We start from the raw sequence: 22223 nt of genomic DNA, 5'->3' as shown, positions 1-22223 counted from the left end.
TGGGGATAAGAAGATGGCTAGAGATGGGAATTAGTTGGACATAAGTACCAAATGCAGTTGTCTCAGTCATTCTTTAGCTCCTAAAATATGCTGGTTAAAATGGATAATTTGAGATTAAAGTGAATCGGTATAGGAAACTTCCCCAGTCTCATCTAGAGCCCTTGCAGGCACTCCTGTTTGTTTGTTTGCTTGTTTGTTTGTTTCCCATGGCCAGTGATCAGCAGGACTCAGTATAGACTATCCTTATCATAGTATCGAGTTTTTAAGGTTTTTTTTTTTAATTCAGTAGAATAACATAAACTTAAGTTTGACAATATCAGGTATGGCTAGGTTTTGGAGCAATGTGAACTCTAATGCATAGTTTGGAATGTAAATTGGTACAATCACTTTGAAAACAATTTGGTAGTATCCAGCAAAGTTGAAGATATGCCCTAAAACTTAGTTTCACTTCTAGGTATATACAGAGAAATTCCTCTTGCTATAAACAAGAATGATTATTGTAGTACGGTTTATAACAGACACTGGAAACAACGTGTAGCAGAGATTAGTAGCTGTCCACCAAAATCTGCTCTCAACTTGCAAAACTATAGGATTATAGGACAAATGGCTAGATCACATTTCCCAGCCCTTCATCCCCCTTTCCTAGGGAAGGAGTAGCCAACTAACTTTTCTCCAGTGGAATGTGAGTAGAAGTGATTTGTGTCAATTCCATGCTAGACCTTTTAAGTGAGTGAGTGTACCCCCATGCTTTCTTTCCTATTTAGTTTAGATGCAGATGATGATGGGGCTCTAGGGGATGGTAGAGCACAAAATGGAAGATTGTTGATTTCCTGAATCACCCCATGAAGGACCCCAACCAAGAACATCTATCAGACTATTATGTGAGCAAGGAATAAGTGTCTGTTATTTGAGATGTACATTCTTGAGTCTCTTTGTTAGCCTTCTCTAATACATAACCTAATTGTCCATCATTGGGAGAAAGGATCAATTGTGACATAATTCTTTAGTAGAATACTGTACTGCTGTGAAATTAACTAGAGCTTATATCATGAATACATCTTACAAATAATGTCTAGGAGAAGCAAGTTGTGTACCATTTATATAAGGTTTAAAAACATGCAAAATGCTCTATGGATATATAAATATAAATGTACATACAAATATTTATATATTTATATTATAAACATAGTATGAAAATATGCATAGGAATGATAAACACCAAATTTAGTATAGTGCTTCTGGGATCCAGAAAGACTAGAAGTGAATTTGAAAATTCTTATTTCCTTAAGGTAGTGAATTTGTTATAGTTTTATATTTTTTGTATGTATGAAATATTTTTTTAGAAATCGGTTCACACGAAAGAAAAATATATTCTGCTTATCTCCTTCTTCAAAGAAAAGCTTTAGAAAGTTTTCCTTCTGCTTCATGTTAACCTTTGATTTTCCCCTCATCCCATAGTCTGTTCCCCCGCCCACCAGATTTTCTCTTCACTTCCGTGTCTATCATCCCAGTTGGAACCATCACCTCTTGTCTAGACTACAGTAGCTTCTTAGTTTCCTTCTGCTTTTTACCGGGTTGGACACTCCACATAACAGGTTGTAGTGAGCTTTTACAATTGTAAATCAGACTTCATTCACCTGCTGAAAGCCTAATGATTTCCCAGTGCACTGAGAATACCCTTTGTGCTCCTACTGCTGACCTTTTAGCCTCATTTTCCTGTTCCACCCATGTTCTCTGCCCATTCCCCAACTACATGTTAGCCACACAGACCTTTCTGTTCCTTGAACCTACCAAGCTCATTCCCATCTCAGGGCCTTTGTATTCACTGTTCCTCTGCCTGGAATGATTTTTTTACCCAGTTTTTGCATTGTATGCTTCATTTTATCAGTCAAGTCTCAACCTAAGTTTCACCTCAGAGGTCTTTTCCACCTAAACACACTTTCTCTAACATCACTCTGTTTAATTTTCTTCATAGCAAAGCAGACAAAAATTAGATTGAGATCTTAGTTGGCCAACCTGCTGCTCACTTACTGGTAAGATTTCAAAGTACCTTTATCAGATGATTCATCCTTTAAAGTCTTCGAGCTCTCAGAGGCCTTACTCTGACAGGGATAGCCATAAGCAGTACATCAGATCCATTGTCTGAGATGATGGGAATTGAAACTAAACTGAGATGAGATGGAAGTTATCCACTCCCGAATTAGATTATTGGGATAGCAATGGCAGGAGCGGAATTAGTAGCAGAATAAGAAGATTCTAAGATCTTATCAGCCTTAGGTATATATTTTCCTAGGGTTTTTGTATCCACAGAGTATAGGGCTTCAAATTTGTCTTGGATACCGTGTTTTTCAAGTGCAGTCTTTCTGTATTTTTAGCTCATGAATTGAAGTATTCAAGTTAAGGTACCTGCATTCTTACCGAAAGTCCTGTTTTCAGCATTAAAACTGCAGTTTTATTATTTGCATCTTAGTATGAACAAGACATGCGGAAGTGGTAAAGTGATGAAGTAGAAAATACATTACATTGAAACAATAATAAAACCAATAGATAAATTATAATCTAAGCAGGCTTTTGTTTTTTAATAACAAAAAGTTTAATAAACTGCATATTTAACAGAAAATTGTTAAAGTTAGAAGTTAAAGGCACATTGGGGGATGGTCCTTTTTAAATCTAATTTAAAGGAATCTGCATATGAATAAAACAAAATTCAAGAAAATTACTTTGACATTCTTCATCACTGACAATTTCTAGAAAACATAAAGATTATATTTTCTCATAGAGGAGCGATGTTAAGGGGTTATATTCCTGTACCAGTATTCAACATTCAAATAAATCACTGGTCTAAGCATCAATATATCATAAATGCAAAAAAAACAAACCTAAAAACCCTACCCCAAAAATCTATACTAATTTAAAATACTATTCTCAGTTCTATTAGGTAGGCATAAATATATGGCACACATTACAAAAGGCATTTCAGGTAGTATTAAGTGCACATATAGTAAGAAAATGTAATAGGTGACCTAAAAGTAAAGTACTTTATTTAATAATCTTGTCATTTTAGAATTTTGGATGTTGCTAGGGAAACTGATGGTTCAAGACTTTAAAAAGTTGTTCAAATATTTTAAAACGTTCTTTTGATATATTTTCCTAAAATAAGCAAGGCATTCAGCCACCTCAGTAATTCTAGAGGTTATTTCTTCACAGAAAAATGTTTTCAAAAGAGAGCTGACCTAATATATATGTCTTTTATATCTTCTCAATTTATTCAAAGCTAAAATTGTAAGGACAGAAGCAGACAAAAGGCCATTCTGCCTACTGTTCATTGATCTTGCTGTTATTAAGAGTACTTTTTCACTCATGAGAAAACTATAGGTCTTCCTGATCACTGGCAAGAATTTTTAAAAAAGCTTAAAAACACTGTATGTTGAGTTGGCCAACAGGAATGAGGATAAACTGATATTGTTTACAGAGCAGGAAGCCCAATATAAAGTCAATCTGAAACGCTACTCTTAAAGGTGATTCTCTATAAAGAAATCTAACTCAGCTAGATGAAATAAATCACACAATTATTTTCCTTTCATTTCTTCTAGGTGTTTTTCTGGAGCTGATTTAATCTATGAGTGTTTAGCAAATAGTGTTAGGTTATCTGGAAGTTTTGAGGAACATCCTGTTTATTAGTAAGAGCTAAAGAAAAACCTAATTAAGGGAAGCTGGTCACAGATATCTAGCAGTATGACTGGAAGATACCTAATCCTTTATACTAACACATTATGATGGCTATTTTACCATAGCAATGAGATCCAAAAGCCTTCCTAACCAAGTTTATGCAGCACCTAAGAATACTCGCTCCAGCCCTTATTTAGCAGGGATATTTTAGGAATTACCGTGGATGAATCCTTGATTTAATGCCCAAGTGAGGGTTTTCTGTGGTCTTTGAAGCACCCTGTCCTTTTGGGCCTGAATTATGCCTGTTGTGCAGTCGTTGCCTCCCCCGGATTAAGGACTCAATGTACCATTGTTCCTGTTGCAGCTGCTGCTTCTGATTTTCTAACCTGCTGTGAGTAGCCTGCAGCTCCTGGCATTGCCAAGTTTGCTGCAGTATTTCCTTTTGTAACCTCTCGCTCTGTCTGCGGATGCCGAGGTGGAAGTCAAAAGTAGACTTCTCTGCTGCGGACTGCAAAACTTGGGCCTTCCTGTGAAGCGCCTTCCTTTCTTCCTTTCCCAAATGGGTCACGTCTGGCTCCCTCAGTTTTTTCTCCAGTACTGCTTTTTCCTGGAGGAACCGGATCTCCACTTCCTGTTTCTTTGCATCTGTTTCAGCTTGGGCTTTCTTTTTCTCCTCCTGTAATGTCTGTATTTGTCTCTCCTGTTTCTCCCTTACTAGTGAAATGTCCTTCATTGCCTGCAACTGCTGCTCCAAATCGAACTGGATCTTTTCCTTCTGTAAGAACTTGCTTTTAAGCTCTTCAGTTTGTTTCGCATATTTGGAGGCTGATTCTTGTTTCCTTCGTTGAATCTCCCCACATTTTTGTAAATAGACTTCCCACAGCTTCTCATATTGCTCTCGACGTGCTTCAGTGTTTTTGGTCAGATATTCCTCAAAGAATTTATTTTCAGCCTGGACGCGTAATTTTTCTGTTAACAGCTGGTGGGTTTCCTTCCTTAGCGGTTCTTGCCGGATTTGAGCTTGTTTTACCAGCATGTTCAGCCTCATAATTTCCACTGTCTTTTCTTTAAGCCACATCGCTGCCTTTGTTAGCCTCTCTGACTTGAAAACATTATTCATTAAACTAAGATACGGTGGAGGGGTAACACTGGAGTCCTCAGCAAACCTGAAGAACAGGTAAGACATTCCCCCATCAGTTCTTAATGAAAATTTAGGAAATAAAAAATGCACAGTTGTACTTTAATTCATACAAGAAAATATTTTTGAGCACCTATTGTGTTCCTGACAGTGCGAGGTACGGGGGCATATAGCTAGGGGTAAAGATAAGGGAATGTAGTTTACATTTTACTATATGAACTCGCTACCACCCGGTGAGGTATTATCTAAATTTTAAAGAGAAAACAGGTTTAGATACTTGGCCACGATTTACACCGCTAGCAAATAGCAGAGCCTGGGTGTGATCCCTAGATCTATGACTTAGTAAACAGCTACAAAGGGACACAAGAACAGACTCCATGGTCGGGAGCAGGGATTTCGCGGCTTTTGCACCACATTTTCGGTTTCCGAGGACGCTTCTGCGGAGGGAAGCGCCTCTTCCAGTACCTACTTGGATTCGCTCCCAACATCTTGCTGTAGTTTACTGATTCCCACGTAGCTAGTGCTGGGGGCCTGCATCAGACGGAGATCGCGTCCCCGGAGGGGAAGTTTCTCGGTTCTATGCTCAGCGGGTCTCGGCTCTGCCCAGTGCCCCTTTCGATCGCTGGCAGGTCCAGCCCTGAGCTGCTTAACTTTCTCGGGGGCGGAAAGAACCCTAGCAGTAGGTCCTTTGGCAGCTCTGTTCCCCGCAGTTTGGGGGTCGAAAGTGAAACGCACTCTCTTTTTCTTACTGCGGAAGCCCTGCCCTCGGGATCCCGTCTCATCTGGTTCCCTGGGGAACCAGAGCTTTGGCTTTCCCAGGCCCAACCCCATGACGCTGAGCGTCTCTATTTCTGTCACCCTCCAGCGGTCATCAAAGAACCTCCACAGCCCCGACATAGTCACTAGTTGGCACCCGAGCCAGGTCGGGAAAGGACCAGGCTCTGACGCCCCTACGCTCTTCCTTTTCAGTTCGGCCCTCGCTCGCAGCCCGGAAGGTCGTGGTAGGCTCTCTAGCCACGCGACGTCTCAATGGTAGAGTGGGCGGTACCAGGAGAAATATGGCGGCGCCCGCAACTGCAGCTGAGGCGCAGGCTTCGGGGGAACTCCGGCCCCCAGTGTGTCTTTTGGTGTTGGGAATGGCGGGATCTGGGAAAACCACCTTTGTACAGGTGACCTGCACAGCGCGGGTGTAGTTGGTGTGCGCGAGAGGTTGTGGCGCGTGGGAGGCCAGGGAGAATGGGAGGGAGGTCTCTGGGGCATTAGAGGGGACCAGCGTGGCTTTGGGGGACTTGCCAGGCAACTCCAGTTTCTTCCTGGGCGAAGACTTCTCGGTTAATTAACGCTCTCTTTTGTGCACCCTCAGTGCATACTTAGCACAACTAACCAGTTGCACTGGAATGGTCTTGGTGATAATATTGCCAACTCCTCGAAGGCAGAAACTTACAAGAAACTGGCGATCTAGTGTTACCATACAGGCTTTCGGTGTAGATTGCAAAAGAATTACGTTATTTCTTGCGTGCCTACCATATTTCAGATGTGGATGAAGAAGTGCTGTAATAGGCCTAACTGAGATCACAGGGTGATCTGATCATAAATTCCTAACTGGGTAGGGTTTGGTGGGTATCACGCCCCAGGCATAATAAAAGCTTTATCTTTGCCTTAAGCAAGCCCTGTTCATTATTTTTGTGCATCTAGATTAACACACCTTTGAAATCCCTCTTTTTCAAGAGAGCACATAATCTTACTAACTGTCCTGTAGTCCAACCCCCTTCCTTGCTTTCTCCTACCTTCATTTAATCTTCCTTATGCTACCTTCTTAATTCCAAATCCATAAAAAACTGTAACCTCATTCTCAGGAGGATTTGAGATCATGCTTCCTGACAGTTGTCAGTTTGGTTCCAATAAACTTATAAAAATTCTCTGTGGGTTTGGACATTTCTTACCTTGACACAGGCACTGGGAATACAGTGAAAATGAGGTTGACAAGATTCCTGCTTTCAGGGAACTACTGTTCAGTGGGATGATAGGGAAAGAACCCCACAAAACAAGTAAATAAGTGATCAAGAGCAGTGGAGGTTCTGAAATGAGTAATAAAGTTAGCATTTCAACTGAGTTGAATGTTGGAGGCGAATATTTCAGATAGAGGGAAATGTTCTTTGTCCCCTTATAATGCTTCCTTTGTCTCACTCAGTCTTTTTCCCTATATTGCCACAGAGGCTCACAGGACACCTGCATAGCCAAGGCTCTCCACCTTATGTGATCAACCTGGACCCAGCTGTGCATGAAGTTCCCTTTCCTGCCAATATTGGTAAGTAAACTGTGCCAGTTCTCTATAAAATGCCTCAGAATGGAAAGCCTCTAGCCTGCCAGTTTTCAATGCTTTTATTTTTTTCTAAACCATCTACTTTCGTTTCCTTTGCCTTTACCAAAATCTTTAAACTTGGCCTCTCGCTTATTCATATTTTCTCTTTATTTACTTCTCTCCCTTTCCTAAACGTGTTCGCTTACCACTCAGCGTTATTTCTTCCCGCTTTCTGACCCGAGGGTGTCATGCTATTGTTAGTTGGGAAAATGAAGTGACACAGAGTCCTCTCGCTTCTAGGCCATTCAGAAGGCTCTGATACATACACTTTTAAAATGTTCTTTTCTCAAAGTTAGAGTATAGGGTTTTTGTGTAGTAGTTCACTTACTGATTTATAGGAGCCTATCTTCCACTCTCAAAGTTACATGGGAAAATATACATATATATGCATATGTACATTGTTTAGGGGAGAGATTCCCGGTTATCATTAGACTTTAAGAGGAATCTGTGACTCTAAAATGATTAAAAATTAAAAAAAAATTTGAAAAGCAACTCAGATGCCAAGAGAGAAACTTATTTTTTTTCCCAGAAGAAGCAGAGATGACTTGAGAGACCTATTGGCTTAGAATATTATTGGTGGAGGGTCTTATGCTACGTTGTTTCATATGTGTTAAATTCCAGTTAATTCTCTCCCCTCCCCATCCCCAGATATTCGTGACACTGTGAAGTATAAAGAAGTCATGAAACAGTATCCTTTTTTACATCTACTTATTTGTTGACTCATCCCTGGCTAGTTACCATCTGTGTATTTTGTGGCTTCAAAGAGTGTTTTTGCATTTCCTTGTGAAATTTATTAGCAGAAACATTTGGTTGCTTTAAAGTAATTTTATTAGGATGGAAGATGGATGTGGGGATAAGTATTGTAGGTGATTAGAAATACTATTTCAGCATGTGATTCGGTTTTCTTAACATCTTCTCAGACAGCAGGCTGTTGTAATTAGAGAGCTCAGAGAATGAGAGGCTGGCTGGTAGTGTGCCTGGGTTCCAGAAAGTAGTATTGCCTTGGAGGATAAATCCATTGGTCACCGCCTCTTCAGACTGGGAAACTCAGAAATTAGTAGGTTCAGTAGGTTTAGTACATTACTGCATGAAATGGAAGACTAATTATAATCAGCAGGTTGCTTGATTAATGAGGATCAGAGCAAGGAGTGTTACATAGAGGATCTTAATGGCTAATGCCAAAGGCTGTCACTGCCTGATGCATCTGTCAATTATGTTTTGGTCACTTTAGTTTCTTCATTTTGTCTGGCCATCTCTAAAATGATAAATTTCCCTATGAAGTTTAGGTTGTGTGGTATATACTAGTCAAGGATTAGCTTGCAAATATTCATTAATGGACCGCTAATACAATGTAGATTGTGTGAATGATATCCTAGGTATGAGCTTTATCATCTATATTGATCTGTAAGCAATTTAAATCCTCAACTTAGTGTCTAGATATGGACTTGGGCCCAACGGTGGCATAGTGACCTCACTCAATCTCTTTGCTACCAGATTTGATCAGGTATGTCTGTCTGTTTTTACTTGTACAGGTATGACTATGTAAAAACCTTCAATGCCTTGGTTTGATAACATTGGGAAAGAAGAGCAATAGAACTGGATATAAATATAGAAAATAATTTTGATAGAAAAATAGGCTATGAGAGCATGACCAATGTTATAAACACTTCACATTTAATATTCGTGAGAGTCAATAAAACAAAAATCCAGGAGACCTGGGTTCGTTTCTTGATCTATTATTGGCTTGTAGTGTTAGCCTGAGGATGGAATAGAGAGACGGTAAAGAGGGGGTTGTGGGTTGGTGAGACGGGCTAGCAGGCACAGAATGGAAAAATAATGGGGCTTTTAACTTGTGACAAAGTTGTCATCATTTAGATTCTCTCTATCACCTTCTTCTTCTGTAAGAGTGTTTTAAGAATGTTTTATAATCAGTTTTTTTTACCCTGATGTCGCTCTGTGAGACAGGCTATTAACATTTTGCCAAAGCAGCAGAAGTGACTTGAAGGTAGCAGATCAAGTCTTCAGCTTCTCTGGTTCTTGCACTGTGCCCTAGGGTGTTGCAGTGCTTCTAATGTGGCTATGTTTCTTTGGTTCAGTAAGTTTATTAATTGGTGCCCTAAAGTTAAGAACACGAAGATTCAATAGTTGATGGTGTCTATGAGGCAGGCCACCCTGGAGAAGATCCTGTGATTTTGTGTTGAAATTGGATCCTGATGTAATTGGCATCTTTTTCTTTTAGGTAATGAAATTTATTGAGAAGGCCCAGAACGTGTCTAAGTGAGTGATTTTAGTTTTGCGCCATTAATTATTCTGTAGTTGACACATTTCTAGGCTTTTTGAAGGATTTCGGGATAGCATCAAGTTTTGAAAGGGTGTCAATTGAGATGAAACTCTTAGAAGTGAAAAAAAAAAGGCGGGAAAATCATTAAGTTGCTATCCAGTATAGAGCTAAATTTAGTAGTATCCCACCCCCAATTACTTTGTTATTTGCCCATGGCTTCTTAGATATTTTGAAACTGTCCAAATTCAGTTATCTACCTCCTTTCTCTTGGGGAACCATAATGTTGGCATTAAAGTCTCTGAAACACCTTTCTAACTCTTGTTTAAATGGATATAATTTACATAATACAGAGAGAATAATTTTTTTAATTTAAAAGTATCAAAATATAAAATAAAATATTTGTTCTTATCATTACCTACAATTAATTGTTAAAATTTTAATTTTTTTTTTTTAAAGAAAGATTTTTGTAAAAAAGGATACATGCTCATTATAAAGAATTCAAACCATACATATACTTAAAAGATGAAACCATCACCCATGAGATTTCTGGTAGAAAAAACTAATTATTATTATCATCATCGTCATCATCAGTGACTATCATTCTATAGGTATCTAGGCATATATACATAAATAGAAGGTCAGATGGATGGAATGGATAAGGTGTTTTATAAAAACGAGATCATACTAAAGGTCGTTTTTAAAAAATAGCTTTATTGATATATAAATTCACATACCATAAAGTACACTCCTTTATACAATTTAGTAGTTTTTAGTATATTCATAAAATCGTGGATTGATCCCTACTATCTAATTTCAGAACATTTTCATCACCCCCAAAAGAAGCCCCATATGCATTGGCAGTCGTTCCCTATTCTGCCTTTCTTCTAGCTCCTGGCTACACCATTTTATTATATTCCTACTAGCAGTGCATGAGAGTTCCAATTTCTCCACATCCTTGTCAATTAATACTTGTTATATCTTTGTTTTTGATTATAGCCACCATAGTGGTGTGAGGTGGTATCACACTGTGGTTTTGATTTGTATTTCCTCAATGATTAATGATGTTGAACATCTTTTCCTGTATTTATTGGCCATTGGTATATATTTGGAGAAATGTCTATTCAAATTCTTTGTTCATTTTTAAAAACAGCTTTATTGAGATATAATTCACATAATGCAATTCACCTTTTTAAAGTGCACAATTCAGTGACTTTTAGTGTAGTCATAGAATTGTGCAACCATTACCATGACGAATTTTAGAACATTTTCATCACTGAAGAAGAAACCCTGTATGTAGTTATTACGCCCCTATCCCTCCATTCCTCCCTCCCCTCCACCTTTCCCCATGCCCGCCCCTAGGCAATCAGATGGTTTCCCAAGAGATTTACATTCTGGTTTTCCCTCTCATTTTTAATGCAGTGTCTTTCTGTAACTATCACAGCTTCCTCGTGATCATTTGCAATAATTTATGGACTGCTGCTTTTGCCCATTAGCATGAATATTGGACATCGAACAAAGCCAGAGGAATGTAGTATGCATTTTAAAGGCAATGGGAGGAAGTTAGAATTGGCAATGTGAAGAGGTTATTCTAATTTTGGATAACCAGGTGTTTGGTGTTTTGTGTGACAGAATATTTTCAGCATTGCACAAGTGTAATACTTCTTTAATGGTCTTTCTTGACACAGATATGTCTTGATTGACACACCTGGACAGATTGAAGTATTCACCTGGTCAGCTTCTGGGACAATCATCAGTGAGGCCCTGGTGAGTACTGTAGGACTTGTTACTGGATAAGCATCTTTTTATTGCCTGGGACCTTATGTGGGAGTTATAGAAGCTTTATACACTCTGCCTCAAGTTCTCTTTTGCTAAGGAAGGTAGGAAAAGCTTGGGGACAGGTGATGTACCTTCTGGCTAAGGCTTGGATTATGTTGTGGCTTTAGGCATCTTCATTTCCAACAATTGTCATTTATGTGATGGACACATCGAGAAGTACCAACCCAGTGACCTTCATGTCCAATATGCTCTATGCCTGCAGGTAATTGATTAAGGGTGGGCATGATATTATATCAAGGTATGTTTTTGAGTTGTCTTCTTGTTTGTTTTTGAGTACTGAGTGCTTACCCCCTAGATTTGTGTTCATTCAGATTTGCCCCACAGCTTAGTGGTTGTAAGTTGGGGAGGAGTCAGAAGGGAAAACAGGCTGTTGGCATTTTCTGTCAGCATCTTCTCATCTTCCTCCCTTGCTTGCTACAGAAATAGACGGTGTACGAATATGAATCTTCTGGTAGTTATTGTCAGTTGAATGAAACTTAAGTCTAAATAGAATAGAATCCCTTTTCTGTGTTAGGTAGTGTGAAATTATAACACGAGGAGAAATTATGAATAAAAAGATTTATCGATAATTCTAAAACACACATATTTGTCCCAAGTGTGGTGACATTAAGAGAGGAAGGACATGCCTCACTCTAGGTTATGTTAGTGCATTAAACCCAGGAGCAAGGCAGATCATTAAAGCTGAGAGAATTTGATTTTGGAGATACACAAAAGTCATCACCAACACATTCGTCCCTTCTCATATAACTAGGGATGTCCTTTCTAATTAGATTCAGGAAATCCTAGTCCGATCAAAATTTGATGACTGAGGACATGGTTCCATAGTGTAGTGGTTAGCACGTCTGCTTTACATGCAGAAGGTCCTGGGTTTGTGCCTCAGTGGAGCCATGCCCCATGGTCTACGGCCATGCCCCATGGTCTACAGCCATGCCACCCTGAGCAAGCCCGATGTCTGATCTTGGAAGCTAAGCAGGGTTGGGCCTGGTTAGTACTTGGATGGGAGACCACCTAGGAAGACCAGGTGCTGTAGGCATAAATAATAATAAATAATAATAATAAAAAAAAAGTTTGATGACTGACATATAAGACAATTATTTGGTAAAAACAAACAACCGAACAAACAAACACACACTGAAAACAATCAGTAGCAAAGCGTTATTACTCCAAGAAAGAGTATGTGTGTGTGTTGTTTGCTTGATGGTAATGATGGTTTGCCTCTTGGGAGAGGAGAATATGTGCTGTGTAAGAAGGGATACTTATATTTAGAATCCGAACCCACCCCCCTTCTCTTTACTCAGTCCCAACAGACTGACACTGGGTAAATGAGCTTAAGTGCTTTTACTAATAATGTGTTGTTTGATTTTCAGCATCTTGTATAAAACCAAGCTGCCTTTCATTGTGGTCATGAATAAAGTAAGTGGATCCTTACTGTTGTGATTCAATACTGTATCTTTTTTTCATCAGAACCTTGTGTTATTGAAAGATTTGGGTAGGTGAAAAGGGTTATTTCAGATGTCGGAGAGCAGATCAAGCTTAACTAAAACCAAGTCATGATTGCTTTGGGGAAGAAGATTCAATCAGATTAAATGACTGTTTATCATTGACTTTCATCCAAAGTTATGTTAGCCTAGATAGAGCAGTCCCTCAATCATAGCATATAGGTTATCCTTCAGAATCAAGACCGTGCAAGGAGGGGAAGGGGGAATGGAACTGCTAGTCTATTGGAAGTGGCAAAATGAACAAAAATAAAACTTCTTTGGTGGTTGATGGCTGAGATAAAAGAGACTACTTGACTTCAGGGCCTGGAAGATGCTGGCTTCCACTGTGGCCATGGTCGCTTGGCAGTGGATAGTGAAGGATTTGCTTCATCCAAGGGAACACATATCTTCACTTAGTTATTTACACTATAGAAAGTCTTGGCTTCCTGTGGCTATTGCAGTGGAGGAGGAAATGGGGGAAGCAGAGAAAGAAAATATATGAATAATTGCCTTTTGCTGTCACCACTTAAAAGAATTTGTTTTGTCCATTGTTTGTTATCTAAACTCATCTCTAGTTGCTGATAATTGACTTCTCTCTGGTACAGACTGACATCATTGATCACAGCTTTGCAGTGGAATGGATGCAAGATTTTGAGGCTTTCCAAGATGCCCTGAATCAAGAGACTACGTATGTTAGTAACCTAACTCGTTCAATGAGCCTGGTGTTAGATGAGTTTTACAGCTCACTCAGGGTAAGCTTTCTCTTTTGCTCATACTGACAGTGTCTCCAGGATAACTTCTTAACCCACAGGGCTGGCTTTGAACCTTTCTTAGAAAAGAAGTTCATTACCTTTTGAAAAGTAAATTTTAAAGCATTACCTATGAAAAACTGGAGGTTTAAAAGTTAAATAAGATAGAGATCCTGTTCTCAGAGACTTTATGGTGTAGTTGGAAAAGAAGGCTACACACAGAATTGAAACATGACGTATGGTGGTAAGTACCTTAAGAAAGATTGGATGTTGGGCCTGATGGTGGTGAGAGGAAATGTCACTTTTGAAATAAGAGATTCTGGAGGATATAGTATTAGAGGTATGTTTTGAAGGAAGGGGAAGGTTTGTATAACCAAAGTGGGTATGGGTAGCAGAGAGTATGTTAATTGCCCAAGCAAATCTTTATAGAGAGCAGACAGTGGTTTGATTTGATAGAGAATAGATAAAAAGTCCTGCTACTCTTTCAGTTCTAATTATCTTTCTTTTTTAGTTCTCTATTTTCCATAGACTTATTTCCATGATGTTTGGGTAGGCATGCTGTTTTGTTTTAGCTTTACTCTTTGCCAGAGACTTCTTGAAGTGTCTAAAGTTCTTTTATTATGAAGATTTTATGACATTTGAACAATATAATGTACTTTAAAAATATACATTCGTTTCTTCAGTGGCATTAATGTTGCTTTTGACAGGTGGTGGGTGTGTCTGCTGTTCTGGGTACAGGCTTAGATGAACTCTTCATGCAAGTCACTAGTGCTGCAGAAGAATATGAAAGGTGAGGATAAAGGAAAATCTTATTGATGACATTCTCAGTAACCCACAATTCCAATGTAGCAGTTTTGCCAGCCAAAGCTTTTTGATTTTCATAGCGTATATATTTGTCATGTATATGTGTATTGGATCTGACCACACTTAGGGGTAATGAGTTCCCAGTAACTTTTTTTAGAAGCAAAAGTATAACATCTTCACTGTATTGAATGGTTAAGCGCAGTAGTCATCAGACTTTTTTGGTAAAAAGCCAAAATATTTTAGGCTCTGTGGGCCATACGATCTCTGTTGCTACTGCTTCCACGGTTGTAGCATGAAAGCTTCCATAGGCAATTTGTAAATGATTGTGTGTGGTTGCGTTCCAGTAACACTTTATTTACAAAAATAAGCAGCGGGCTTGATTTGGCCTGTTTGCCACACGGGCTGACCCCCAATTAAGAACTTAGACTTTGGAGTCAGACAGGCATGTGTCGGATTTCTGTTTTCCTCCACTTAATAAATGAGCGACCTTAGCAAGTTTTCATGATTTGTAGATCAAGGATAATAGCATTTATTGCTAAGGTTGCTGTGAGGACTATTTGAGAAAACATCTGAAGCACCTAGTGCAGTTGCTGACACGTAGTCAGCACATATCTTAATAAATGGTTGTTAGAGCTGTTGTTGTGGTTAATACTGGAATTCCATTTACCTAAGGAAAGTAGAGTCTGAGCACGTGGATACTGTCCTTAGGCCCATAGCCTGTTACTTGGCTGCTGACTAGCTTGCTCCTTTGGCTTCATACTTAGCAAGATCCTAACAACCACATCGTGGTTTTCAGACACATTATTTTTATTTTGATTAATCAGACAAGAGTTTTTTGGAGAGTGTCTTATCAAAGCCTTGGGTTAGACTGTTTTCTATGCTTTCATTGTTGCCCTGCTAAACCACAAAATTATATATTGGGCTTTCTGGAACTAACAGGCCTAGCTTCTTTTGCTTATCTCAGATATTTATCCAAAAGAATGATAAGCTCATCAGTCATCAGTCAAGTTAATCTTTCCAGCCCAGCAGTCACTTTTTTCTTTTTTTCTGGTTTCAGGGTGAGGGCAGGCACCTTGGCTTTTAATTCCATAGGGATAGAATCTCAGTGAGTAATGCTTGTTATGTCTGATGTTCAGAAAAGTAAGATCTTTTTTCATTGTCAGAGTCCTAGGAAAATAGAAGTGATGTGGTGGTGGGCAGAACAGATTATTAATATTAAGCACGGGAATTTAGAAAGTGTTTTTCTTCTAGGGAATATCGTCCTGAATATGAGCGTCTGAAGAAATCACTGGTAAGTTAAAAGGCTGTTTGTATATTTTAGGGTCACTAAAAAAAACCAAAAAACCAAAAAAACAAACCCTTAAACTCTATTCTGATCCTCCTGCTTTTGTTTTGGTCATCAGTATATCTTTGAGATACTTCTTAATTTAAGTTTGTAAATTTCTATGTATGCTGTCTGAATGCAGAAAGGCCCTTTATTGATATTTCTTCTCTTTATTTGAAGTTTTAAAAATCAAGTTTTTCCTGTTATGTGCGCTAAGCCCTTACTGTGCCCTACTCCCACTCCCACTCCAAGGTCCATTTAAAGGCTAGTTGCAGAATTTTGTTAAGGAACAGAGAGGTGGTTCACAAGTCTTATCCCAAGTGATCAGGTGTCCCATCTCCATCGGCTGTGTTGGACTCCTTCTCATTGAGCCTTCCTTCTATGACTGCTTGAGGGTTCTTTTGTGTCCAGTTTCTGAAACTTCTAATTCAGTCTGCAGAGCCCTTGAGCCTGAATTTCTGCTATTCTGGGCCTACAATGCTCAGTGTTTCTGCCCCCATGAGCCATTTATATTTAGTCTCTACTATTTGTATAATTGGTCATCTCCAATTAGTAGTCTGGCATCTAACTTGGGCTCCTTTTTGAATATGATGATATTTTTTTCTCTGTATACAGGCCAGTGCACAGAGCCAGCAGCAGAAAGAACAACTGGAACGCCTCCGGAAAGACATGGGCTCTGTAGCCTTGGACACAGGGACTGCCACAGGTATTAGAGGGTCCTTGGTGTTAGGAACTAAACGGGGGGTACACTTATTTCTTCTCAGTGGGAAGATATTGATATTTAAAGGGAGAAAGAGAAAAGGATAAAGTAAATGTGGTTTTAGATATACCTATCTGGCTCTGCCTTGCATTTAGTTGTCATGTCTCATAGTCTTCTTTAATCTGGAATGGTTCTTTAGTCTTTGTATTTACCACATTTACCACTTTATCCATATTTACATTGATACGTGTGTATGTATATTTTTGCATTTATGTGTATTACATTATATATATATGTATATATAGACATGCACATGTGGAAAAGCAAATCCCTGAAAGTTGGAATACAACTATATCACGTTGGTTTCTTCCTTTTCGGGTAGTTTTTGCTTTACTTTGGGAAGATACTTGATGTCTACTTTGTTAATTTTTTTTTAATACTTATTTGCCTTTAATCTGGAACGGTTCCTTAGTCTTTCTTTGTATTTCGTGACATTAACATTTTTGAAGTATAGAGGACAGTTATTTTACAGAACGTTCCTCACTTTAGGTTTATCAGATGTTTCCTCATGGTTCGATTCCGGTGGTGCATTTTTGGCAGACCTTTACAAAAGTGAAGTTGCGTTTTGTCCATAGATTACTATATCAGGAGGCACATGATGTTGATTCATCCCATTGCAGATGATGTTAACTTTGATCATTTGTCTGAAGTGGTGTCTGCCACGGTTTTTCATTGTAAAGTTGTTATTTTTCCCTTCGTAATAAGTATTTTCTTGGGTTGATGCTTTGAGACTATATAAATGTACTTTTAATTTTCAAATATTCACTCACTAATTTTAATACCCGTTAATGTAGTAGGGATAGTGTCTATTTTTCTGTGATACAGGGTGCAAATATTTTCTTCCCTTTGTCAACAGTCCTTTGACTTTGTTCATGGTGTTATTTGTCATGAAAAAGTTTTATTTTAATGTAGTCAAATTTGTTTATCTTTTATTGCAATTGGATTTTGAGTCATAGTTGGGAACCCTTCACTGACACCTCTGTTAAAGGGGAATTCACTCATGTTCTAGTACTTGTATGGTTTCATTTTCTATGCTTGGAGTTTTTTCTTAGGTATCGTGTAAGATATATGTCTATATTACCTTTTTCATAAGTAATTGTACTGACACTATTTATAAAAAAGTCTGTCTTTGCCCCAGTGATCTAAGGTGCTACCTGTATCATACACTAAAATTCCATATGTACTTGGGTATATTTCTGGCCTACCTCTTTTATTTTCTGGACTGTGTGCCAATACTATGCTGTTTTAATTATGTACAGGCTTTATAGTATGTTTTAATATCTGCTAAGGGCTAGTCCCCCTTAAACTTTTTTTTTAAGTGTTTCCCTGGCTATTCTTGCATGCTCATTTTTCCACATGAGCTGTGGAACTCTCTAGCTTGATAAAAAAAAAGCTTTTTGGTATTTTTATTGGGATTGTGTTATATTCATGAATTAATTTTGGGAGAACTGACATCTCTATGATGTTGAATCTTCCTATCAAAGAACAAAAGATATGTTTATATTGTAAGACCCACTTTGTGTCTTTCAAGATTGTTTTTCTTATGTGGGGTTTGCTTATTTCTTAAATTTATTCCAAGGATTTTCTTTTTTGTTAGTGTTGAAAATGGGCTTTTCTGAACGATTATATCTTCCAACTGGTTATGTTCGTGTATATGAAGGCTTTTCATTTTTATACATTAGTCTTTTTATTCTGCTACTTTACTATTTTAATTGTTTGAATTATTTTATCATTGATTCTCTCGGGGTTTCTAGGCTGGTGCTCATTTAAATATATACACTCCTACCCACCACACTTATTGATGGACTAGCCTTTAAAGGAGTGAAGTTCTATTCATGAAAGCCATTGATATCCAACAGAGAACAGCAGAGCCCTTGGAGGAGGAGATGCTGGGAACTGGCTGGGCTCACTGAGTGAACTCGCCTGCACCATCCTTGTTGCGTACTTCAGCAACGTAAATTTCTGTGTGCTGTGGTCCTTCGGAATCACTCATGAATACATGAAGTGGCAACTGTTGTATCTCTTGTTGCAAAGGGTCTGCTGCACTCACATAACCTGTTGAAGGTTGGAGGGCATTTCAGTAAATTATTTGAGGAAAATCACAAGTGTAGTTGTGTAATTTTTAGTTGGGCAGAGAATGAAGCATTGACTACCAGCACCCCACGTCATCATCCTTTCTCAGGGCCACAGGCCACTTGAGATTTGTGTCCCTTGATGTTGCTGCTGTTAGCCACCTTTGTTTCCAGCTGAGCCCTCTTAACCTCTTAGGCTCCTAAAGAGAGGGCAGTCATGTCCTCCCATGGCTTTAAGATACTTGGACATAGTTTTAGGTTCTCATGGAGCTCAATCCCCCCACAGGTTGAATCCCCTGCCTAGGAATACCCAATTAGACTTTTTCCTGATTATTGGAGCTCAGCTCTTACTCAGTTTTTCTGAGTAGGGAGTTTGCCTCTATTAGTAAATTCAATTTTCCATTTTTCCCCTCTTATTTTTGAGTAGTGCCCTGGCTTCTCTACTCTAGAACATTTCACCCTCTGTTTTCTTCTGATCCTCTCTGAACCTAATTTCCACTAGGAAGCTTTCTCAGTGCTCCACACTTTCTCCCTTGACTCACCAGCACACCGAATCTGCTCAGATGTCTTTAGCCTTCATGAGAATAACCATAGTCTCTTCTGAGCTGTGAGCTAGTAAAAACGAATGACGTTTCTACCAAGATAAGCCACTTGAGAATTGTTTTTCTCAGTTTAAAAATGAGGCCTCTTGGGTTATTGGGATGGTGAAAGCACTTTGTGAACTAAACTACTATAGAAATGTTAAGTGGTTCTAACAATACATTTAGAAGAGGTAAGAAGAGCCTGCATTTTATCACGATCACTTTCATCTTGTCAAATTTATCATCATAGTTACTTATTGATTTCAAACCACCCCTTTTGAGGAGGCATGTGTTCATGACATGCCACTGGTGTTTTCTCCGTAGACAGCTTATCTCCTGTGCGGGACCCTTCTGACTTGATCCTGACTCGAGGAACCTTGGATGAAGAGGATGAGGGAGCAGACAGTGACACTGATGACATTGACCACAGAGGTGAGGGGTGGCTAAGGTAGTTTGATGAGTTTTAGCATATGTACATATATGCTAATAAAAGTATTTTATTTTACCATGAAGTATATATATATATATATATGTATATATATATATATATAGTCTTGTAACCACCATCATAATCAAGATACAGAAACTTCCACCATTTCAAAAGTTCCCTCATGCCCGTTTTAATTTACTCCCTTTCCGCACACCTAGTTCCTGGCAACCACTGATCTAATTTTTGTTCCTATAATTTTGCCTTTTCCAGAATGTCATGTAATTGCAGTCACAGTATTTAAGTTACATTTGACTTTTTTCACTTGATATAATGCTTTTGTGATCCATCCATGTCGTTGCCATGCATCAGTAGTGTGTTCTTTTTTATTGCTTAGTAATATTCTATTATGTGGAGGTACCACAATTTGTTTATCCATTTACCACCTGATGGACATTTGGGTTGTTTCCAGATTTTAGCGCTTATAAATAAAACTGCTATAAATATTCATTAATAGGTCTTTGTGTCGACATACGTTTTCATTTCTCTTAGATAAAAATACTTGGGAGTACTTCATCAGGAAGGTGTTCTCCCCACTTACAGATGAAATTGTACGTTTGGGGCAACATGATAAATGGAGGATGCTTCTGGGAGATATTTCCTTATTGGGTGGGGTGAACACTTATTTCTTAGAAATAGAGTACTGTTTCTGATGGATGGGTGACAGCAGCTCTATTACACCTATCGGGAGAGTTTTAAAAAAATTGAATTTTTTTTCCTTGCAGTTACAGAGGAAAGCCATGAAGAGCCAGCATTCCAGAATTTCATGCAAGAATCAATGGCACAGTACTGGAAGAGAAACAATAAATAGTTTCTAGAAGTCCAAAAGTTTGGAACCCTGAAAAAACTATCCTTACCTGTGATTGGGGGTTACTATAAAGGACAATTTTGTTTAGAATAGCAGAGTTTCTCTTAAGATAATCTCCTGACTCAGGTGAAGCCAGGGATAGAAAACGTTTGGACCTGGCAGGTAGATGCCATTTCCCTTGGATTTTTGCAAGCTTGAAGGATATTCTTTTCTTGGATGCTGATTTTCCTTCAAGAGTAAAACTTCGAGCTATCATTTGAACTCAAGTACTTTTGCTACTGACGGATGGAATAGAGAGAACTTATTGTTAATTTCAGATCTCTATCATGAGACTGGATCTATAGCCTCTACTTCCCTAGCATCTTGCCTTTGACCCATGAGTTCCCTTCCTTTTAGCAGAAAGGGAGAGGGGAAACATGAGCTTGTCCAGGGTGGCAGTGGAGTCTCCTTGGCAACCAATCAATGTTAGTATGCACTGTGCCTCACACTGGGTAGCTCATTACAGGACACCAGGTTTGTTGAAGAAAGTAGGCAAAACATAATAAGAATCCTGCTTTCAATGGTCACTTGGATAAAGTTTTTAACTTTGTTGTGGGCCTTTCTGTCATAATTTCAAATAAGAAAATTATATAATGGCAGATAGATTCATTTCTGTTCAACAGAGGTTTAAAGCCACATGTCCAAACGTGTCTCAGTAAGAGGTGGTGGTTACTAAAGTTTCACCTGTACACATACTTGGTAACCAGGTACAGAGCCAGGCCCCATTTGTATTGTACTTTGAACTTAATACAGAGTGTCCTTGGTGATTTGCTCAAAAGACCATAGAATGTCAAGTGTACATTCCATATATAACAGTCATGATAAGGGTTTACCCTGCCTCCATATTCTTCACAGTATCTTAAAACATAGTACACTTCTCTTAAGGAATTTTATCCCTGCCTAAACTGTACTCTAATTCAGTAGTTCTGTACTACTGGACCAGAAACATAAGCATCACCGGGGAAATTGTTAGAAACTGGACACTGAAGACCTGAATCAGAAACTGGGTGTGGGGGGCCAGCAATCTCTTTGAACCACTGCTGTAACTCAAATAGCCTGTAACAATTCCAGGCCAGCTCCTTACATGACCTGCTTTATCTCAGTACCCTAACCTTGACCATCTGGTGCCTATTCTCAAATTTAAACATTCTAAAAATAAAAGTATTTTATTTTACCATGAAGTATTAATTTCAATATTCTATACCTCGTGGTAACTACTGGTTTAAAAATTTGAATCTGTTCTTTAGGAAGGAAACCATTTGCACAGCAAAACTTGACCATATCTGGCTTTTCCCATGAGTGCTTTAAATACTTTTTCCTTCAAGAATAACTTGTCTGGCCTATGCTATAAGCTCCATAAGGGCATGCACAATGTCTTATTCATCTTTGTATCCTTTGCATAAGACCTAGCACATAATAGGTACTCAAGAAATATTTCCTAACTGAATGAATTAAATATTAGATGGCTACTTTATGGAGGCTGTCTGATATCTACTTTCATAAAGGGAAAATGAAGCTAAGCCTGGAATAGGAAGGGTTTAGATAAGTGTCCTAAAGATGTATAATTAGCAAATTCATAAAATGACCAGGTAACAGTTTAGATTATAACCTCACTTGCTATTGCATTTATCTTTATTCTCAATGCCTGGAACATTTAAAGCGCTCAGTAATGTACTAATTAAAGCTATGCCTTGACTTTTGGTCTTTATTAAAGGAGTACTCTAAATTTCATAAGACTGGTATTCTGCACCCAGAAAACAAACTTCAGAAGTATTTAACATGTTGGCATCTATAACCAAGGCATAAAGCACACATTTGCTAATTACTCCTAATTA

General features: G+C 38.5%; 2 protein-coding genes and 1 pseudogene across 4 annotated transcripts; 2 read left to right on the top strand and 1 right to left on the bottom strand.

The window, feature by feature from the left end:
• Nucleotides 1-279: 279 nt before the first annotated feature.
• Nucleotides 280-5808, bottom strand: CCDC121 (coiled-coil domain containing 121). The gene is made up of 2 exons (XM_039887531.1): nucleotides 5277-5808; nucleotides 280-4835 (listed from the first exon to the last, which is right to left on the bottom strand). The coding sequence occupies exons 1-2, from the start codon at nucleotides 5702-5704 to the stop codon at nucleotides 3884-3886; spliced, it is 1380 nt and encodes a 459-aa protein (XP_039743465.1). The 5' UTR covers nucleotides 5705-5808; the 3' UTR covers nucleotides 280-3883.
• Nucleotides 4743-22096, top strand: GPN1 (GPN-loop GTPase 1). 3 transcript variants are annotated; one of them, XM_039887537.1, is made up of 14 exons: nucleotides 4743-4846; nucleotides 7022-7115; nucleotides 7818-7857; nucleotides 8607-8673; nucleotides 9409-9446; nucleotides 11136-11214; nucleotides 11394-11488; nucleotides 12654-12699; nucleotides 13370-13516; nucleotides 14221-14303; nucleotides 15569-15608; nucleotides 16257-16347; nucleotides 19379-19486; nucleotides 20267-20439. In XM_039887537.1, the coding sequence occupies exons 3-14, from the start codon at nucleotides 7850-7852 to the stop codon at nucleotides 20350-20352; spliced, it is 888 nt and encodes a 295-aa protein (XP_039743471.1). In that variant the 5' UTR covers nucleotides 4743-4846; nucleotides 7022-7115; nucleotides 7818-7849; the 3' UTR covers nucleotides 20353-20439. The 3 variants fall into 3 exon arrangements, with proteins under 3 accessions (XP_039743471.1, XP_039743470.1, XP_039743469.1); XM_039887536.1 differs by lacking the exon at nucleotides 4743-4846 and adding an exon at nucleotides 5790-5922; XM_039887535.1 differs by lacking the exon at nucleotides 4743-4846 and adding an exon at nucleotides 5821-5976 and having other exon boundaries at nucleotides 20267-22096.
• LOC120622406 (uncharacterized) lies at nucleotides 12204-12319 on the top strand (annotated as a pseudogene).
• Nucleotides 22097-22223: the final 127 nt, after the last annotated feature.

This window comes from Pteropus medius, unplaced genomic scaffold, assembly GCF_902729225.1.
Source record: "Pteropus medius unplaced genomic scaffold, Ma_sr-lr_union100, whole genome shotgun sequence".
NCBI classification, from domain to species: Eukaryota; Metazoa; Chordata; class Mammalia; order Chiroptera; family Pteropodidae; genus Pteropus; species Pteropus medius.
This window is presented reverse-complemented; position numbering and strand designations above follow the sequence as displayed.

Excerpts from the sequence above, each read along its gene's own strand:
- CCDC121 (XM_039887531.1), bottom strand. The coding sequence starts at position 5,704 with ATGTCGGGGCTGTGGAGGTTCTTTGATGACCGCTGGAGGGTGACAGAA. Across the intron at positions 4,836-5,276 it reads GATGTTGGGAGCGAATCCAA|GTTTGCTGAGGACTCCAGTG; the intron begins GTAGGTACTGGA and ends CCTGTTCTTCAG.
- GPN1 (XM_039887535.1), top strand. The coding sequence starts at position 5,866 with ATGGCGGCGCCCGCAACTGCAGCTGAGGCGCAGGCTTCGGGGGAACTC. Across the intron at positions 11,489-12,653 it reads AATATGCTCTATGCCTGCAG|CATCTTGTATAAAACCAAGC; the intron begins GTAATTGATTAA and ends TTTGATTTTCAG. Across the intron at positions 16,348-19,378 it reads GGACACAGGGACTGCCACAG|ACAGCTTATCTCCTGTGCGG; the intron begins GTATTAGAGGGT and ends TTTTCTCCGTAG.